Source organism: Pectinophora gossypiella, chromosome 8 (assembly GCF_024362695.1).
Source record: "Pectinophora gossypiella chromosome 8, ilPecGoss1.1, whole genome shotgun sequence".
NCBI classification, from domain to species: domain Eukaryota; kingdom Metazoa; phylum Arthropoda; class Insecta; order Lepidoptera; family Gelechiidae; genus Pectinophora; species Pectinophora gossypiella.
In genome coordinates this window covers 13,786,335-13,800,728 of record NC_065411.1, presented here as the reverse complement: position 1 = coordinate 13,800,728, position 14,394 = coordinate 13,786,335, and the positions used below count along the sequence as shown (strand labels likewise).

Below are 14,394 nucleotides of genomic sequence, written 5' to 3'. Positions count from 1 at the left end.
CATAAGCCGTTTCGTTAGGTTAATTTTGAACTTGTTTCCAGTCAGTATTTTTTGTCTTCCCTACTTAAATTAACTTAAATACAATATTAAATATGCTCAAGGTCATTGACGGCTATAGGGGCCTGAATCAAACGAACGTCACCATGTTTGGAGTCTATTTAAAGCCGAAACTGGGTTTGTTGGTACATGACGCATTTGTTTACAACGGGAACAAGTGCAGCCTATCAATTTGTTAAAAGAGCTCCATTACCTTTCGGCCCTGGGGCTTCTTCGTCGCCCCAAGCCAAGTGTGAGCGCGTCTCAAGACGTTTAACCTAATTGTGGACACAGTGCCGTCATGCCCTTCAAAAAATGATAATCTATCTATTAGAGCGATGACGGGTTGATAACCTGTCACCTGTCATATCTTGGAATAAATGTCTGGCTTATTCTTTCTCTTTTCTAGGACATTACAGGCTGATTCAAAAAGTACGATGATCCGTGTTTCGGAATGCACGTTAAGCTGTTGGTCCCGGTTACTACTTACTGATGTAAGTAGTCGTTACATGAGCCATGTCAGGGGCCTTTGGCGGCTTAATAGTAACCCTGACACCAGGATTGATGAGGTTGGTACTCCACCTCACAACCTACACGATAAGAAGAGAAGAGACTAGGGTGGGCACAGCCACAGGTCATAAAACAACTTACAGGTTATTTTTCTTCTATCGTTATTTTTTACTTACAGGATTTTTGTGATATGTCCCCATTGGGATTCGAACCCGGGACCTCCGGATCGTGAGTCCAACGCTCAACCACTGGACCACGGAGGCCGTTATACCCTAGTTAAGGACTGGTAATAGGGCAAGAACTAGGGGCGCAAATCGGACATTTGCCCGATTTGTACATTTGTACATACTTATTATTTTTAGTTTTTTGGCCGATCTTTAAGGCGTAACATGAGAATCTCGCCCTATGCAAATACCCTAACAACGGCTCTGTCACTGATGCATGTCAGTCATTACTGCTCTCTCTACATTAGATTTTATGTCGTTTTAATTACGTGTTTTACAAGAAGATTACAAGGGAAAGCCGCCCTGCAATGGACCGACGCCGCGCGCATTGGAAATTATCGACATTACCGAAAAATTAAGCGATTTGCTGTCTCGAGTGCTCTAAAGCCGTCATTATGAAGTTTCCTAAACTTTCTATTGGATGACCCGGTTATCATTGTTAGGTTTGCATTCGGATTAGTAAATCATTCTAGAAGTTACGTGATGAAAGGGCATGACAGACGGACACAACACTCAATTCCTCCGGAATACCGGAATATTCAGCACTACAATGGGGAATGGATGAAAAAATTAAAAGTACTTGAATATTTTTCTATGAGTAGGAATAACCTTTTTCATGAAAATAAAAGTCTTTCATACAGTCTTAGAATAGAACTAATGGCGGGAAAAAAGTTTTCATTATTTATAACGATTTGACACAACAAAAGTCTGAAACTTTTTTATTTTTATGAAAAAGGTTATTCCTACTCATAGAAAAATATTCAAGTACTTAAGTAATTTTATTTTTTTCATCTATTCCCCATTGACTAAGTACTTGACAGTTGTAACAATAAAATATGAAATACGACGTGTATGGTAGTTTATCATTTGACGATAATTATCCAATAGTTTTTTTTTATTAAGATAATTTTTAATCAATTTATTTTTTACAAAACAAGTATGCGAATTTTTGTCTGTCAACAAGACCCGAAACACAGGCGGCCATGATTGAGCTTCGTGTGACTATCTGTACTATAAAACTGTCTGTCAGGTTTCAAGTTATCTGTTTGATAGTATCTTTGTTTATTGAAATGTGACGTCACTAGTTAAAATGTCGGTGATCAAACGTTTTCACGTGTGAAATTAATAAAGAAAAATACGTTTTCTTCTATTACATATAAAGCTTATTCCAGAAAATTAAATATTTTATGAAAATAAAAAGCGTTTGTAAGTTTTTAAATACGTATCCCAAAACTGTCAAGTTGCCAATTCACCAAAATATACGCTAGGTATATAATTTAAGGTCTAGGATAGATATGATGAACCGTATGGTACCAGGTGATGGAGCCTGCTGCCCAAGGTTCATTATATTCAAGTTGGAGAGAACATTAAACATTGGTATGCTCAATCCTATATGCTGTGACAAGCCACCATTGCTAGCCCTTTGGTGACGTAAAAGTTACCATTCAATTAGTATCTCCATAGCCTTACCTAACCTTAAAATTTGACAGGTACGGTTTTTTACAGAAGCGACTAAACAAGCAATAAGTACTAAACATTAGGTAAGTAAGTACCTATATTGAAATTACCTTTTTGGCGACCAGTTACGAAACTTTGATAATTATTGAGGCGGCCGAAGAGGTTTTATCAACCATTCCTTGAAAGTATTTAGATTTGGACAAATCCTCTTGACACCAAACCACCCTCACTCTCTCATTACTTAAATATGGAACTACTAAGCATTTTTTTGACGTGACTTATTGTGGATTTGCCGCAAATGGCATTAACTACTTGGCCGGACAAATGGAGAGCGCTGAGGCCAAGACTTTAAAGGAAATACCAAGTATTAAATATACAAGTCTATGACAATTACGTTACCGTTAATCACGCAACGGAGGTGTATTTTGGGAAATTTGTGAGTCGTTAACAGTCGTTAATTGTTTTCTAAATGACCTATAAAAGAAAATTAACTTGTTCATCATTCATTCATAACCTGTACAGCGAACAAAATGGACGGCAACATATTATTGGTAAGTTTGTTAGTTACCTATTTGTATTTGACTGTTATTCCTGGACTTGTCGAAGAAATTGACCCACATCAAGTGTCATGTTGAGCTGCTTGTCTTCCCGGGCATGTCTTCAATTGGTCAATTGGTACCTCCAACATTCCAAGGACGTCAATTTTATTATTGAAAATTAAGTGAACTATTCTATTTAATTACTTACTATTATTTGTCACATATACAAAACTGTACGTAAAACTTTTACTAAAAGTTCAAAATTTCCTTGCAAAGTAAATTAAAACATTGGACGTGGGTAATTTATTTTTTACGAAATGGCAACGCAGGGTCGAATGACGTCAGCTGGGCTACCCTTGAAATGCTAGCTGTCAGTTTTGAGCAAACCTGGTCTTCTTATTCCATGGTCACAACGTTCATCGTCTCCATCTTTGGACTTCGCACCACAGTGGCTGAAAGTTGTCTTTGATTACTGTGACTCTGCCCACCCCATTAGGGATAACTTTTTTTATTATGACTTACGGTTATGACAGTCATATTTTTTGTTAATGTTATGTGAAGTTAAATGAATTGCTTACACAAACGACCGCCTTCAGCAAAATAAACATTTATTAGCCGCCTCTTTGAGTCATTTTATGCTTGCAACATTATAATTAATACACATAATTCTTTCAGTCTACCGTTAAAGACGTAAACAATCAAAAACGTTCCTACTAAAATTAGTACCTACTTCTTCTTCTATCGTGTGGGTTGTGAGGTGGATTACCAACCTCATCAACCCTGGTGTCAAGGTTACTATTGAGCCGCCAAAGGCCCCTGACATGACTCATGTAACGACTACGTTCTTCAGTAAGTAGTAACCGGGACCAACGGCTTAACGTACCTACTTATTCTATGATATTATGACATGCATAGTAGGAATTAAAGTAAGTTTTAATAACATTAATTTAAGAGCCACGCTCTTGTCGGTGTAGCATTCTCCATGCTACTTTTTAGGGAAAAATAGAGTACTTAGTTGTTTCCCTCTTGCCTTCCGCCCCGCAATACTCTGTCTGACGCGAGTGGAACAAGAATTACTTTAAAGTTGTATGACCTACGTAAATTCAGACTAAACTTAAGAACCCTGAATGAGTTTGCATGCGGTTTTTCCTGAGGTCTATCTCATTAGGACAGCATGGTGGCGCAACCGCGGACGGTCGTGCATACATACCTACATATACATATAAGATCAGGGGGGGGGGGGGTTAAAAGGCCACATCGAAGCAATTCATCTAACAAAGCAATATTGCAATTTGACATTTGCGCATATAAAAGTAAGTGCGCAATGCATACAAATGTCAAATAGCAATATTGCTATCTTAGATGAATTGCTTCGATGTGGCATTTTAACCCCCCAAGCCTAATTCCCGTTGGGATAGGCAGACACCACGGAATTCCACTTGCTACCAGCCTGACACACCACTTTCACATTATTTATAATCAAAATTATACCTGTTCATTTTGTGACACCTTTTATTTTATGTTTAGAAATCACACTGTTAACTTTCGTCTATGAATATGAATTGCGAAAGTCCAGAAACCGTGTCTCAATCAAAAGTTCCATGTACCTGTCCTGTTCTGTCGGATTTACAGACGTCCACGGGTCAGTCTTCTAATCAATTGGAAAGATAGAACAAGACGGGTATTAAGTCATCTTTAATTACAATTATAATTAAGATTTCTCTAAAGAATGGGAGCCTGTTATATCATAGATAAGCAGCCGTAGCATACCATGCGCGATAACATTATCAATCAACTGTATGTCATATCCATGTGTTATAGCTGCCGTGTGGGAATCTTATCACAATCATCATCACTATTATCCCGTTTTTCACGGGGTCCACTTACCTAACCTGAAGATTTGACAGGTCTGGTTTTTACAGAAGCGTCTGCCTATCAGACCTTCCAACCCTCGAAGGGAAAACCAGCCCAATACAGGTTAGGTCACATACCTCCGAAAATTCATTTCTCGGGAATGTGGGTTTCCTCACGATGTTTTTCTTCACCGCTGAGCACGTGATAATCATTTATGATCCAAACATGAATTCGAAAACAAATTTGACAATCGTTGGTTTAGGCCTGTGTTGGATTCGAACCTGTAACCTCGAAGTGAGAAGCAAGAGTTCTACCAACTGGGCTACCACGCTTCTCACAATCTTATCACAATCATCATAAACCAATAAAATACAAAAGTAGGCAGTGGCCTTCGACCCAACAGAACAATTGGGCACGCCCTTTGTTAGTGGTGTTTGTCGTTGAGATGCGAGAAATATGATGGACTAATTATAATAGGCATATAATACTTCGGTCTGTCACCGTTGTGGTTCATCAAAACCCTTCAAGCAACATCATAAGGAATACTTTGGGGGAAGATTCAGACCATGATTCTGAGTTAATATCAAGTGGAATTTTCCGTTTCAATTATTTTCAGTTCCCTACTTTTGCGACAGAAAATTCCACTTGATATCCACTGAGAATCATGGTCAAATCATCCCTCAAAGTTTTCGTTACGAAGTCTGTAACACCCTGTATATATTCGCGTATGTTGTAAAGTAAATGTTAGCTTTATTACAAACTAACCAATTTCTTATTTATCCTGCATCAATTATTTCTCTCCAGGTCATCGTCTCAGTCGCTCTGGTTGTCGCTGGACAACCACTCTCGGAAGGCAGCCAGAACTTCGTCCCCGGCGTCTTCATCTCCGCTGAAGCCCTCAAAGACCTGCAACAGAAAGCCCAAGACAACCAAATGAGCCAAGGCAACCCTGCACCGCAACCTATAACTAGTACAGTTGTAGACCCAGACAGCAGACGAAACAATGAGTTGAATGGAGAACAACTGAAAATCGGCTCGGCTTTCCAGACCAACCAACCATCAAGGAATGTGCCAATCGAATCCCAAAGTCAGAGTCAACCAATATTGCCAAACCAGCTACTTAACCAAGACCTTACACCTAACGTTCCGAACCAGGCAATCTTGCCCGTTCAAAATCAACCACAAATTGTTAATCAACCAGCTGTACCTGACCAACAAGTATTACTCGCGCAGCCCAACCAGCAAACTATTTTAGTAAGTCAACAACCCGCATTTTCGAATCAACAACCCGGATTTATTAATCAACAACCCGGATTTATTAGTCAACAACCTGGATTTACTAATCAACAACCCGGATTCACTAATCAACAACCAATTTACGTCAGTCAGCAACCAGGCAACCAGATGTATGTGAATCAGCCACCGACCCAGCAGGTTATCTTGCGGCCTGGACAGGTTGCCCAAGTAGTTCCTCAGTCTACATTGATTGCAAATCCCAACCTGGTTACACTGTACCAAAATCCAAGACCAATGAACCCAATTCAAATCCAGAATCCGAATACAAATCAGAACCCTGGTACATTATATGCCATGGTGCCGGTGAATAGTGCCAATAATGTGCCAATCCCAAACACCAATCTGAGCAATGGAAACAACTATTTAGTGCCAGTACAACAAATGCCCACTACTAATCAAATATATGCGGTAAGCGGTTGAACGTAATGAAAATTTGTTTTTTAAGTACTTAGGTGTTATTTTATGAGCAAGACGACAATTATTTATAATATTTTACTTAGCCCCTGGAATAATAAATTCCTCTATTTTATTAAAGAATTTGTAACAATGGTAATGTGTATCATTAATAGAAATACTTTAGAACAATAAGATGTCTGCGGAAATCACGAATGTTCTCTGTATACCTAAGTAAGTACCTAGATACTAATGGTACAAGAATAGGGTAGTTTCCAACTAGTCAAATCAGTTGCTTTTTACTTTTTTTACTAAACGTCAAAACACGAAATTATTATGGACTTTGTATGAAAAAGCAACCTGTGACGTCATAGAAAAACGTGGTAACGTGTATGTCGTACTTACATTTTTCTTTAATAAGTTAAACAGAAAAAAGAAAACGTAAACTTTAGATCTGTCTTTTTTTAGTGATCACAATTTCACATTCGTAGATACTTTAAGTATCTACTTTTTTACGTAGGCCTGTACTAAAAGATGCATTTGTCAGTTAAACGTATGGTAAAGGGGTCATGTTCGCAGTAAAATATGCACTTCATCATTCAAACGGACATTCATTAGACTCTCCCAAGTTCAATATTCAAGCTGCGCTGGCGCATGCAAGATGAATGACAGTTGTGAAGTCGTGCTTAATTACTTCGGCCCGGATTGTTTTACTTGACTACAAACAAATTATTCAACTTTCAAGAGAAACTACGGTATAAACCAGAGTTATTACATTTGTTGTCATTTACTGATGTTACTTTGAAAAATATGGGACCCACCTACTACCCATTTAAAATTACGCGCCGTGTCGTGCATAATTATTTTTACGCCACACTCTTTCTTCTACAGCGCCACAAATACAAAAAAGACACAACATTTTTTCAAATATTTTCTAAAAAGAACCCAAATATTTTTCAAAAATTTTAGTCTAGTTCGTGTTTTATTTTCCTGTTTCCTGTTCGGCAATACTTTTAGGTTGGTATAATATTATCGATAGTTACCGGTTTTGTTAGAAAAAGTAAAAGAACGAATGAATAAAAAAGCAAGAAATACATTCATTCAATTATTTCATTCATTCCACTTCAAAATGGTGGAAGCGGCACTGTTTGTCAATTTTGTCGCAGAAAATATTTAGTTTAGTAGAAAACGTGATTTATAACAAAAATGTCGTCGGCAGAGCCTTCTCAAAATAAAACATGGGAGCTGTCCCTCTACGAGCTCCATCGAACGCCGCAAGAAGTGATTACAGACGCTACCGAGATAGCGGTATCCCCGCGAAGCTTGCACAGCGAATTGATGTGTCCAATATGTTTAGATATGTTGAAAAAGACTATGACTACGAAGGAATGCCTTCACAGGTTCTGTTCGGACTGTATTATAACAGCCTTACGTTCGGGTAACAAAGAATGTCCGACGTGTCGTAAGAAGTTGGTGTCAAAGCGGTCACTACGACCCGACCCCAATTTTGACTTGCTTATATCGAAAATATACCCAAGCAGAGACGAGTATGAAGCTCACCAGGAGCGTGTACTAGCTAAACTAAACATGTCACATTCACAAGCGTCATTAGTGAACTCCATAACAGAAGGAATTAAACTTCAGTCGCAGAACCGGCCTCAAAGGTCGAGGAAGGCTCATGATGACGGTAGTAATCCGTCGAATTCAAGTGGAACTGCTGATGCTGGTCAGCAGAGTGGTAGCTCAACTGCTCCCAAGGACAGTACATCGTCTGCTGGTAATCCGACGACCCCTGGCCAGTCTACGTCAAACCCCGCCTCTGTAAGGAGTACACCGTCGCCTGTGCCCTCTAATATCAGCTCAATCTCGAAAAACACAAGCACTACAAAGAGGGCAAAGTCAATTTTAACCTCGGAGCGCAGTGAGGAGAGTGAATCTAGTGATGGCAGGTCAGTTTATTGTATATTAAATGTTATCATTATTCTTTCTGTTATTAATTTGTTTACATACCTACCTAGAAGTGTCATATAATATCAAAGTCTTCAGGCTTTAGCTACATAGTCATATGTAGCTTGTACATACCTCCCTTGACTTTAGTTAGAACATTATTAGAGGCAAAAAATCATAATCAGAACTAATTTAATCTTCAATCTGTCAACACTAATATGCTAAACATACTCCAACCATACTAATGATCAACTCAAATGTTTCAGAACTGAAGGTGAAAACTCAATGGACACTGAGGGCGAGGGCGAGCCACTGAACCCTAATGAGATAGAGCTGGTGTTCAAGCCGCATCCAACAGAAATGACCGGAGACAACCAGCTTATGCGAGCACTGAGAGACAGCTCCGTCAGGTACTTGAAGACCACTGCTAATGCCTCAGGTAAGATTATTTTGCATTGCATTTTTCCTAGTATGATTGATTGATGACTGTTAGTTGTATCACAGTTGTTCCTTACAAGTGAAGGAAGTTTTGTATTATAATAAGTTTTAGATAAATAATCTACTGCAGACTAAATGTAGAAGACATACAAAATAATTACCTGTAGTACCTAATATGAAACGTAAAAAAACAGGCTCTGTATGATTTGGTATAGGTATAAAACATAATTTACGTCCTACACAGAAATCCAGCTTAAAACAAAACTGTGTATACCACATTCCACACACATTACATTGTTTTTTAAGTGTGTCAATGTGGAAATAAATGTTTTTTCTTTTATATACAAAATACAGTTGAGCATCACTTTCTACTTATCAAAATCCTTTGTTTATGTATGAATACTCATTTTTCCAGTGGATCATCTAAGCAAGTACTTGGCGATGCGCCTGACTCTGGACCTGGATGCTGAGCTGCCAGAAGCATACCGTCTCCTCAACTTCTGCATCTATGTAGCCCCCAGTCCAGGCCAGTTTGTTCCATTGGCTGGTTCACAGACGCTAAGGCAGATCAATGATAAGTTTTGGAAGGTTGGTACTTGAATTCAAGGATATACCTAACAGCTGTAGCAATAGTCATTTAATAAATGATAATTTTGTTTATTAACTAAGCACTCACATTGCCCCTGATGTTGTGCTGGCAAACAATTAGTATCAGTTATATATTTATGGTAAATAAAAAAATACCTTTAGCCAAGTTACAAACAAATTACCAAACAATTTAGTTCAAATTGTTTGTAACTTGGCAAAGCTACAGACTGTGTTTATCGATAAATTAATCAATAGTTATCTTGGAAATATGCATTAAATTGCTTTCATGTCTTTATTGCAGGTAAACAAACCTTTGGAAATGTACTACTCTTGGAAGAAAACTTAAAAAGTGTAAGGCTTAGTGGTCAGCATGAGAAATGAAATTACTACACAATCCAGTGATATAGTTTATGAAGTTTTAATGGTCCATTATTTTAAATCTGATATTTTAGATGATAATTATAATGAGACATGGACTCTTGTGATAAGGTTGTATTGGTATTTTATCTTAATGACATTTAATGTAATGACGAATGAAATTGGATTTTAATATTTTATGTCATAAGGATACAATGAAGTTATAGATTTTATGTTTATGTATTAATGTGAATGTAAATCTGTATTATACTACTGATATTGTTGCTGCAAATTGCCTTCTGGCGACTTGTGTGCGCCCTGATAGGGATTAATAGCTTGAGTCTACATTCCTATATATTAATGTGGAAAAACTCACTCATTTTAAATGAAATTGGTGAAAATGCTTATCCTAAAACATATGTAAATTATTTTAGAGATGTACAATTTACTGTGCAATTATTATTTTATTAAAATGACAACATTATTTTATGCAATGTTTTTGTCTTCATTTCATTAGATAGGTAGGTAAGTATTTAAGAGGTTATAAATGAAATTCGGTTGTAAAAGCAATCAGTTTTAATCATCACAAAAACTTTTAGCCATCCAACTCAACTTAAATTGTTTTCATGGAACATACCTACAAATAAATAAAAAATCGTGTATGCGTGAAGGACGGATTATGTGGATATCTAACAAAAATAAGTAGGTTATTTACTGTGTAACATTACATCAGTGCAGTACCTCAAAGGTATGTTACATACACCATGGCAGTCTTGGATCCACAGAGTAGGTACTTTAAATCTAATGTTCAAACTTGGATTGTACTTTATTAGCAAGCATCGTATTTTATTTTACGTATAGTGTAACATGCCTTTAAAATGTAAATAATTGCAACACTCAATTTTAATATCACAAATTGGCGCGAACTTTGAAAATGCTTACAAAACACAAGGCACTAGTCTCTGAAGCTATATTTTATTTTTGTTGTAATACAAAATGCCTTCTAAATGCACCGTATTCCCTTCTAAGTGCTTTTGTAGCTTCTACTTTTAATATTTTTAGCACTTCATTGATTTCCTCCTTGTTTTCGGAGTCCCGCGCGATGGTTAGTCTCTCCATGGCTGCGAAGTCCAATTCTTCTATTCTTTCAGCATCGTCAATTAATCTGTCTACTGCCCTGAGATAGTTACGCGGTGACATTGTTTCCGAGCTGTCTTTCCCAATAAGTAAACGTTCGACGTCTTCCCAGAAGCTGAGCGTTCGCCGGCCGTCCTTCATCTTGGAGGTAATCATGAAGTTTCTAAACAACCTTCTTCCCTTTTCATCGTTGAGAACATTCTCAATTTTGTCCGTAAACCGGTCGAGGTCGCCCTTGGTTATTCCTTCATTATCAACACAGCCGCATGAGCCGCAAGCGGCGAAACAATTATCCATTTTATTATCATTTGCGTGACCTCTTCACCGTTTCCATATTTCTTATCGATTTTATTTGCACACGTCACTTTATTTTACATTTTGTATTTCGTCCTCCCACTAGACAAAAACATTGAGTTATATGCAACACAGGACCGCTCAACTACTTGTTGATGAATCACCTATAAGGTAAGATGTGAGGTTAACTAAATACAAAAATAGGTTTACATCACTTCACTGAACCGATTTCTTGCGCGAGCGTAAATAAACTGCGGCCCGCTTGTGTGTGTGTATCGTCACGGAGTTGACGACTTTAGACTACTTGATAATACGCATGCTCGGATTTATTACGATTCAAAACTGCCGCTCATTTACAAAAAGTAATTAAACTTACCAAAAATATCTGTAATGTTACGCTGAAAGATTAGAAATGCGTCAACAACGCGGAATAAATGCGCGTTGAGAATGTGACTTGTGTTCAAAATGCGAAGGCATTACATCACGCCAGGTAAAAAACGTGTCGTGACCTCGGTTGTAGCGAATAGCGCGATTCATTCATGGGAAATAATATCATAGAGGTGGGGTGGGTGGAGCGAAGACAATGGTCTTGGACTTGAGCAATGAACCGTGCGTGCCCCTTGCGGACGGAACCGGTTGTTTGTAATTCCTACAAACTAGGTAGATATTAAATCTTTACGCCAGAATTAATCCTACATTTCTTACTGCCATTTATTCATAAATGGCATTAATTAGTAGGTAGATATATACTTATTACCTACGTACCTAACCAATTCCTAACTGAAAAACAATTAAATTTGGCATAATGATGTAAATTCATAGTAAGACTTTTACCTACCGGCGCGGCGTACCGGCCTCACTGTATATGGAGTTATTAGAATTTCCGTAATTAAGTACCTACCTACCTACTTTTTTTCATTATTATAAACAATTGCAAAGTACATTATCATGTTTAGTACAGTACATCACAAACTTAAAAAGTTTTACCGTGCACTGTAGATTCGTCGATTATAATAAACACAAAAACTTACAAAATCATCTTTCCTACATTTCGGAAAATCCTGTATTTCAGCCTGCAATATTCTGCCAATGTTTTTATTACATATCTGCACTGGGAACCGAATACCTACTAAGTCTTCTCTATATGTATTGTGTAGTCGCTATACGTAGACGGTCATCAACTCGTATAGTGAGAACCCGGCTTTATGCGTAGTGTAAGTTTGTTAATTAACATTGAGTTAATGAATTTAATTTACACTACGCTATTATCAACTGGCTAAATGGTTTACTGCATTGAAGTTTGATTGAAGTCATTAAACAGTTTTATTAAAAAAAACTTCATATCAAAAACCGGTAAATAAAATAATAAACTGACCGAATGATTGAATGAACTATACATTATTTTAATATAGCAACATTTAGCCAATATTGCCAACATTGGTCAAAATTGACGTTTGAGTCGGCCATTTTGCAGTTTCTTCGGTGACTGCTATACACGTGTTCGGTAGGTTATTTCATAAAATATCCGAGAAATTGTGTGAATTCTGTCAGTTTTGTGCATAAAAACGAATTGTGGTATATTGCAGGTTGCCACAATGGCAGTGACTAAGAAGCCCGTGGCCAAAAAGGCCCAGTTGCACCAAAAGAGTGGCAAGAAGGGAGTGAAGGGTGGAAAAATCCGCGGCAAGGGTATCAAGCGGAAAATTAACCTTAAATTTGTGATTGATTGCACACATCCCGCTGAAGACAGCATCCTTGATGTGGGTAACTTCGAGAAATACCTGAAGGAACACGTTAAAGTCGAGGATAAAACAAATAACCTAGGCAATCACGTTGTCGTCGCTCGGGACAAGACGAAAGTCACCATCACCGCAGGTAAGCAGCTTTTATCACTTATTCTTGAATAGCGTACTCATTGTAAATGCAGTCCTTATCCCATTATATTTCAAATTAGACCACAACTTCTTGGATCAAAACATAAAGTTAGGTTATGTTTTATGTCCACTAGGCTATTTTGTACGTGTTGGGACTTCTAAAATGTTTGAAACGATTGGCGTCAGATTTATAACGGATTGAGAAAGCGAGAAATGTTTGTTCACCCACTATTTGCAATTTTCTGTCCCCTCACTTTCAATAACAACACAGTTGGGTTTACGGTATGGAGGTATATGTAGGGTTTTGCTATGATTTAGTCTTTACTTCGGCAAATATCCCTGCTTCCTTTTGGTTTTTGGCAAAGCTTCTGATAAGTTGCAATATGGAAGTCTTCATTGTGTTAACATACAGTATGATATAAACATTTACTTCTGATGAGTGATTATAGGCCATACACAGTGTAATATTAATATCAAATACTTAGAATCCTTAATCTAAGAACCTTATTCGGGCGAGTCAATTTGCAAGTTATCAAGTCGTCTTGTAGCCTTATGTTGTAGGAATACTATTGAACATAATATTGTGATATGACCATATTATATGCAATAACCTAGGATAAAGTCTGCTCTTATTTGTGCAATAAAGTATTATATTATGCATGAAAAATCTAATGTCAGTTAAGATGGTAGTTCCCATTTCCCATCTGTACACAATATGATAAATAACTTCGTTGTAAGACCGAATGTCCTTTTAAAATCCAACCTCCGTTTAACTATTGTCTGGAAATCTTGCCTTTATAAGGTTAAGCAAAATCTTGAAATGGATATTCATTTTTTCACAGCAAAAGTCATTCCAATATGTTTTTTTAGAAATGTAAAACTGAACACCATGTAACAAATTTTTTTTTCAAGCTATCTTACTGACCCTAATCATTATCCTTGCAGACATTCCCTTCTCCAAGAGGTACCTCAAGTATTTGACGAAGCGTTACCTCAAGAAGAACAACCTCCGTGACTGGCTGCGAGTGGTAGCGTCTGCCCATGATGCATATGAGCTCCGCTACTTCAACATCAACGCTGACAGCGACAATGAAGATAACGAAGATTAACTTGTTGCTATAATAAAATAGTTTTACACTACAGTTTATTTTCTTTCATTTTTGTTTTGAGTATAAAGCCCGGAGGAAGACTGTTGCTCTGAAGTAATGGAATCCATTCTCCACAGCTGTGCTTGGTGGTGACTATAACTAAACTGGTGACTCTAAATGAAAGCCTCATTTTATACAAAAATGGAGGTTATTTCCTTTTTCCAAACTTAAACATATGGGCAACTCCATAAAAATATTCAATATTTCTTGTTAATTTTTTGAACCATATTAAAAGTACGACAGACAAGCCCCAACATTGACAAAACAACCCCCTAACATTAGTTCAAAATTAGTATTTGCT

At 37.4% G+C, this 14,394-nt stretch overlaps 4 protein-coding genes across 4 annotated transcripts; 3 read left to right on the top strand and 1 right to left on the bottom strand.

Moving 5' to 3' along the window:
* The first annotated feature begins 2,758 nt into the window (after positions 1 to 2,758).
* On the top strand, positions 2,759 to 6,337 carry LOC126369159 (uncharacterized). Its single transcript, XM_050013453.1, has 2 exons — positions 2,759 to 2,779; positions 5,426 to 6,337. Exons 1-2 carry the CDS (start codon positions 2,759 to 2,761, stop codon positions 6,335 to 6,337), a joined length of 933 nt encoding a protein of 310 aa, XP_049869410.1.
* Positions 6,338 to 7,431: 1,094 nt separating this feature from the next.
* LOC126369248 (E3 ubiquitin-protein ligase RING1) lies at positions 7,432 to 10,134 on the top strand. The gene is made up of 4 exons (XM_050013593.1): positions 7,432 to 8,259; positions 8,524 to 8,696; positions 9,111 to 9,283; positions 9,585 to 10,134. The coding sequence occupies exons 1-4, from the start codon at positions 7,517 to 7,519 to the stop codon at positions 9,627 to 9,629; spliced, it is 1,134 nt and encodes a 377-aa protein (XP_049869550.1). The 5' UTR covers positions 7,432 to 7,516; the 3' UTR covers positions 9,630 to 10,134.
* A 64-nt stretch (positions 10,135 to 10,198) lies between these two features.
* On the bottom strand, positions 10,199 to 11,541 carry LOC126369276 (uncharacterized). The gene has a single exon (XM_050013634.1). It carries the CDS (start codon positions 11,072 to 11,074, stop codon positions 10,616 to 10,618), a length of 459 nt encoding a protein of 152 aa, XP_049869591.1. The 5' UTR covers positions 11,075 to 11,541; the 3' UTR covers positions 10,199 to 10,615.
* Positions 11,542 to 12,496: 955 nt separating this feature from the next.
* Positions 12,497 to 14,087, top strand: LOC126369277 (60S ribosomal protein L22-like). Its single transcript, XM_050013635.1, has 3 exons — positions 12,497 to 12,575; positions 12,658 to 12,946; positions 13,891 to 14,087. The coding sequence occupies exons 2-3, from the start codon at positions 12,667 to 12,669 to the stop codon at positions 14,052 to 14,054; spliced, it is 444 nt and encodes a 147-aa protein (XP_049869592.1). The 5' UTR covers positions 12,497 to 12,575; positions 12,658 to 12,666; the 3' UTR covers positions 14,055 to 14,087.
* The last annotated feature ends 307 nt before the right edge of the window (positions 14,088 to 14,394 follow it).

Excerpts from the sequence above, each read along its gene's own strand:
- LOC126369276 (XM_050013634.1), bottom strand. The coding sequence starts at position 11,074 with ATGGATAATTGTTTCGCCGCTTGCGGCTCATGCGGCTGTGTTGATAAT.
- LOC126369277 (XM_050013635.1), top strand. The coding sequence starts at position 12,667 with ATGGCAGTGACTAAGAAGCCCGTGGCCAAAAAGGCCCAGTTGCACCAA. Across the intron at positions 12,947-13,890 it reads GAAAGTCACCATCACCGCAG|ACATTCCCTTCTCCAAGAGG; the intron begins GTAAGCAGCTTT and ends TTATCCTTGCAG.
- LOC126369159 (XM_050013453.1), top strand. The coding sequence starts at position 2,759 with ATGGACGGCAACATATTATTG. Across the intron at positions 2,780-5,425 it reads TGGACGGCAACATATTATTG|GTCATCGTCTCAGTCGCTCT; the intron begins GTAAGTTTGTTA and ends ATTTCTCTCCAG.
- LOC126369248 (XM_050013593.1), top strand. The coding sequence starts at position 7,517 with ATGTCGTCGGCAGAGCCTTCTCAAAATAAAACATGGGAGCTGTCCCTC. Across the intron at positions 8,697-9,110 it reads GACCACTGCTAATGCCTCAG|TGGATCATCTAAGCAAGTAC; the intron begins GTAAGATTATTT and ends TCATTTTTCCAG. Across the intron at positions 9,284-9,584 it reads TCAATGATAAGTTTTGGAAG|GTAAACAAACCTTTGGAAAT; the intron begins GTTGGTACTTGA and ends TCTTTATTGCAG.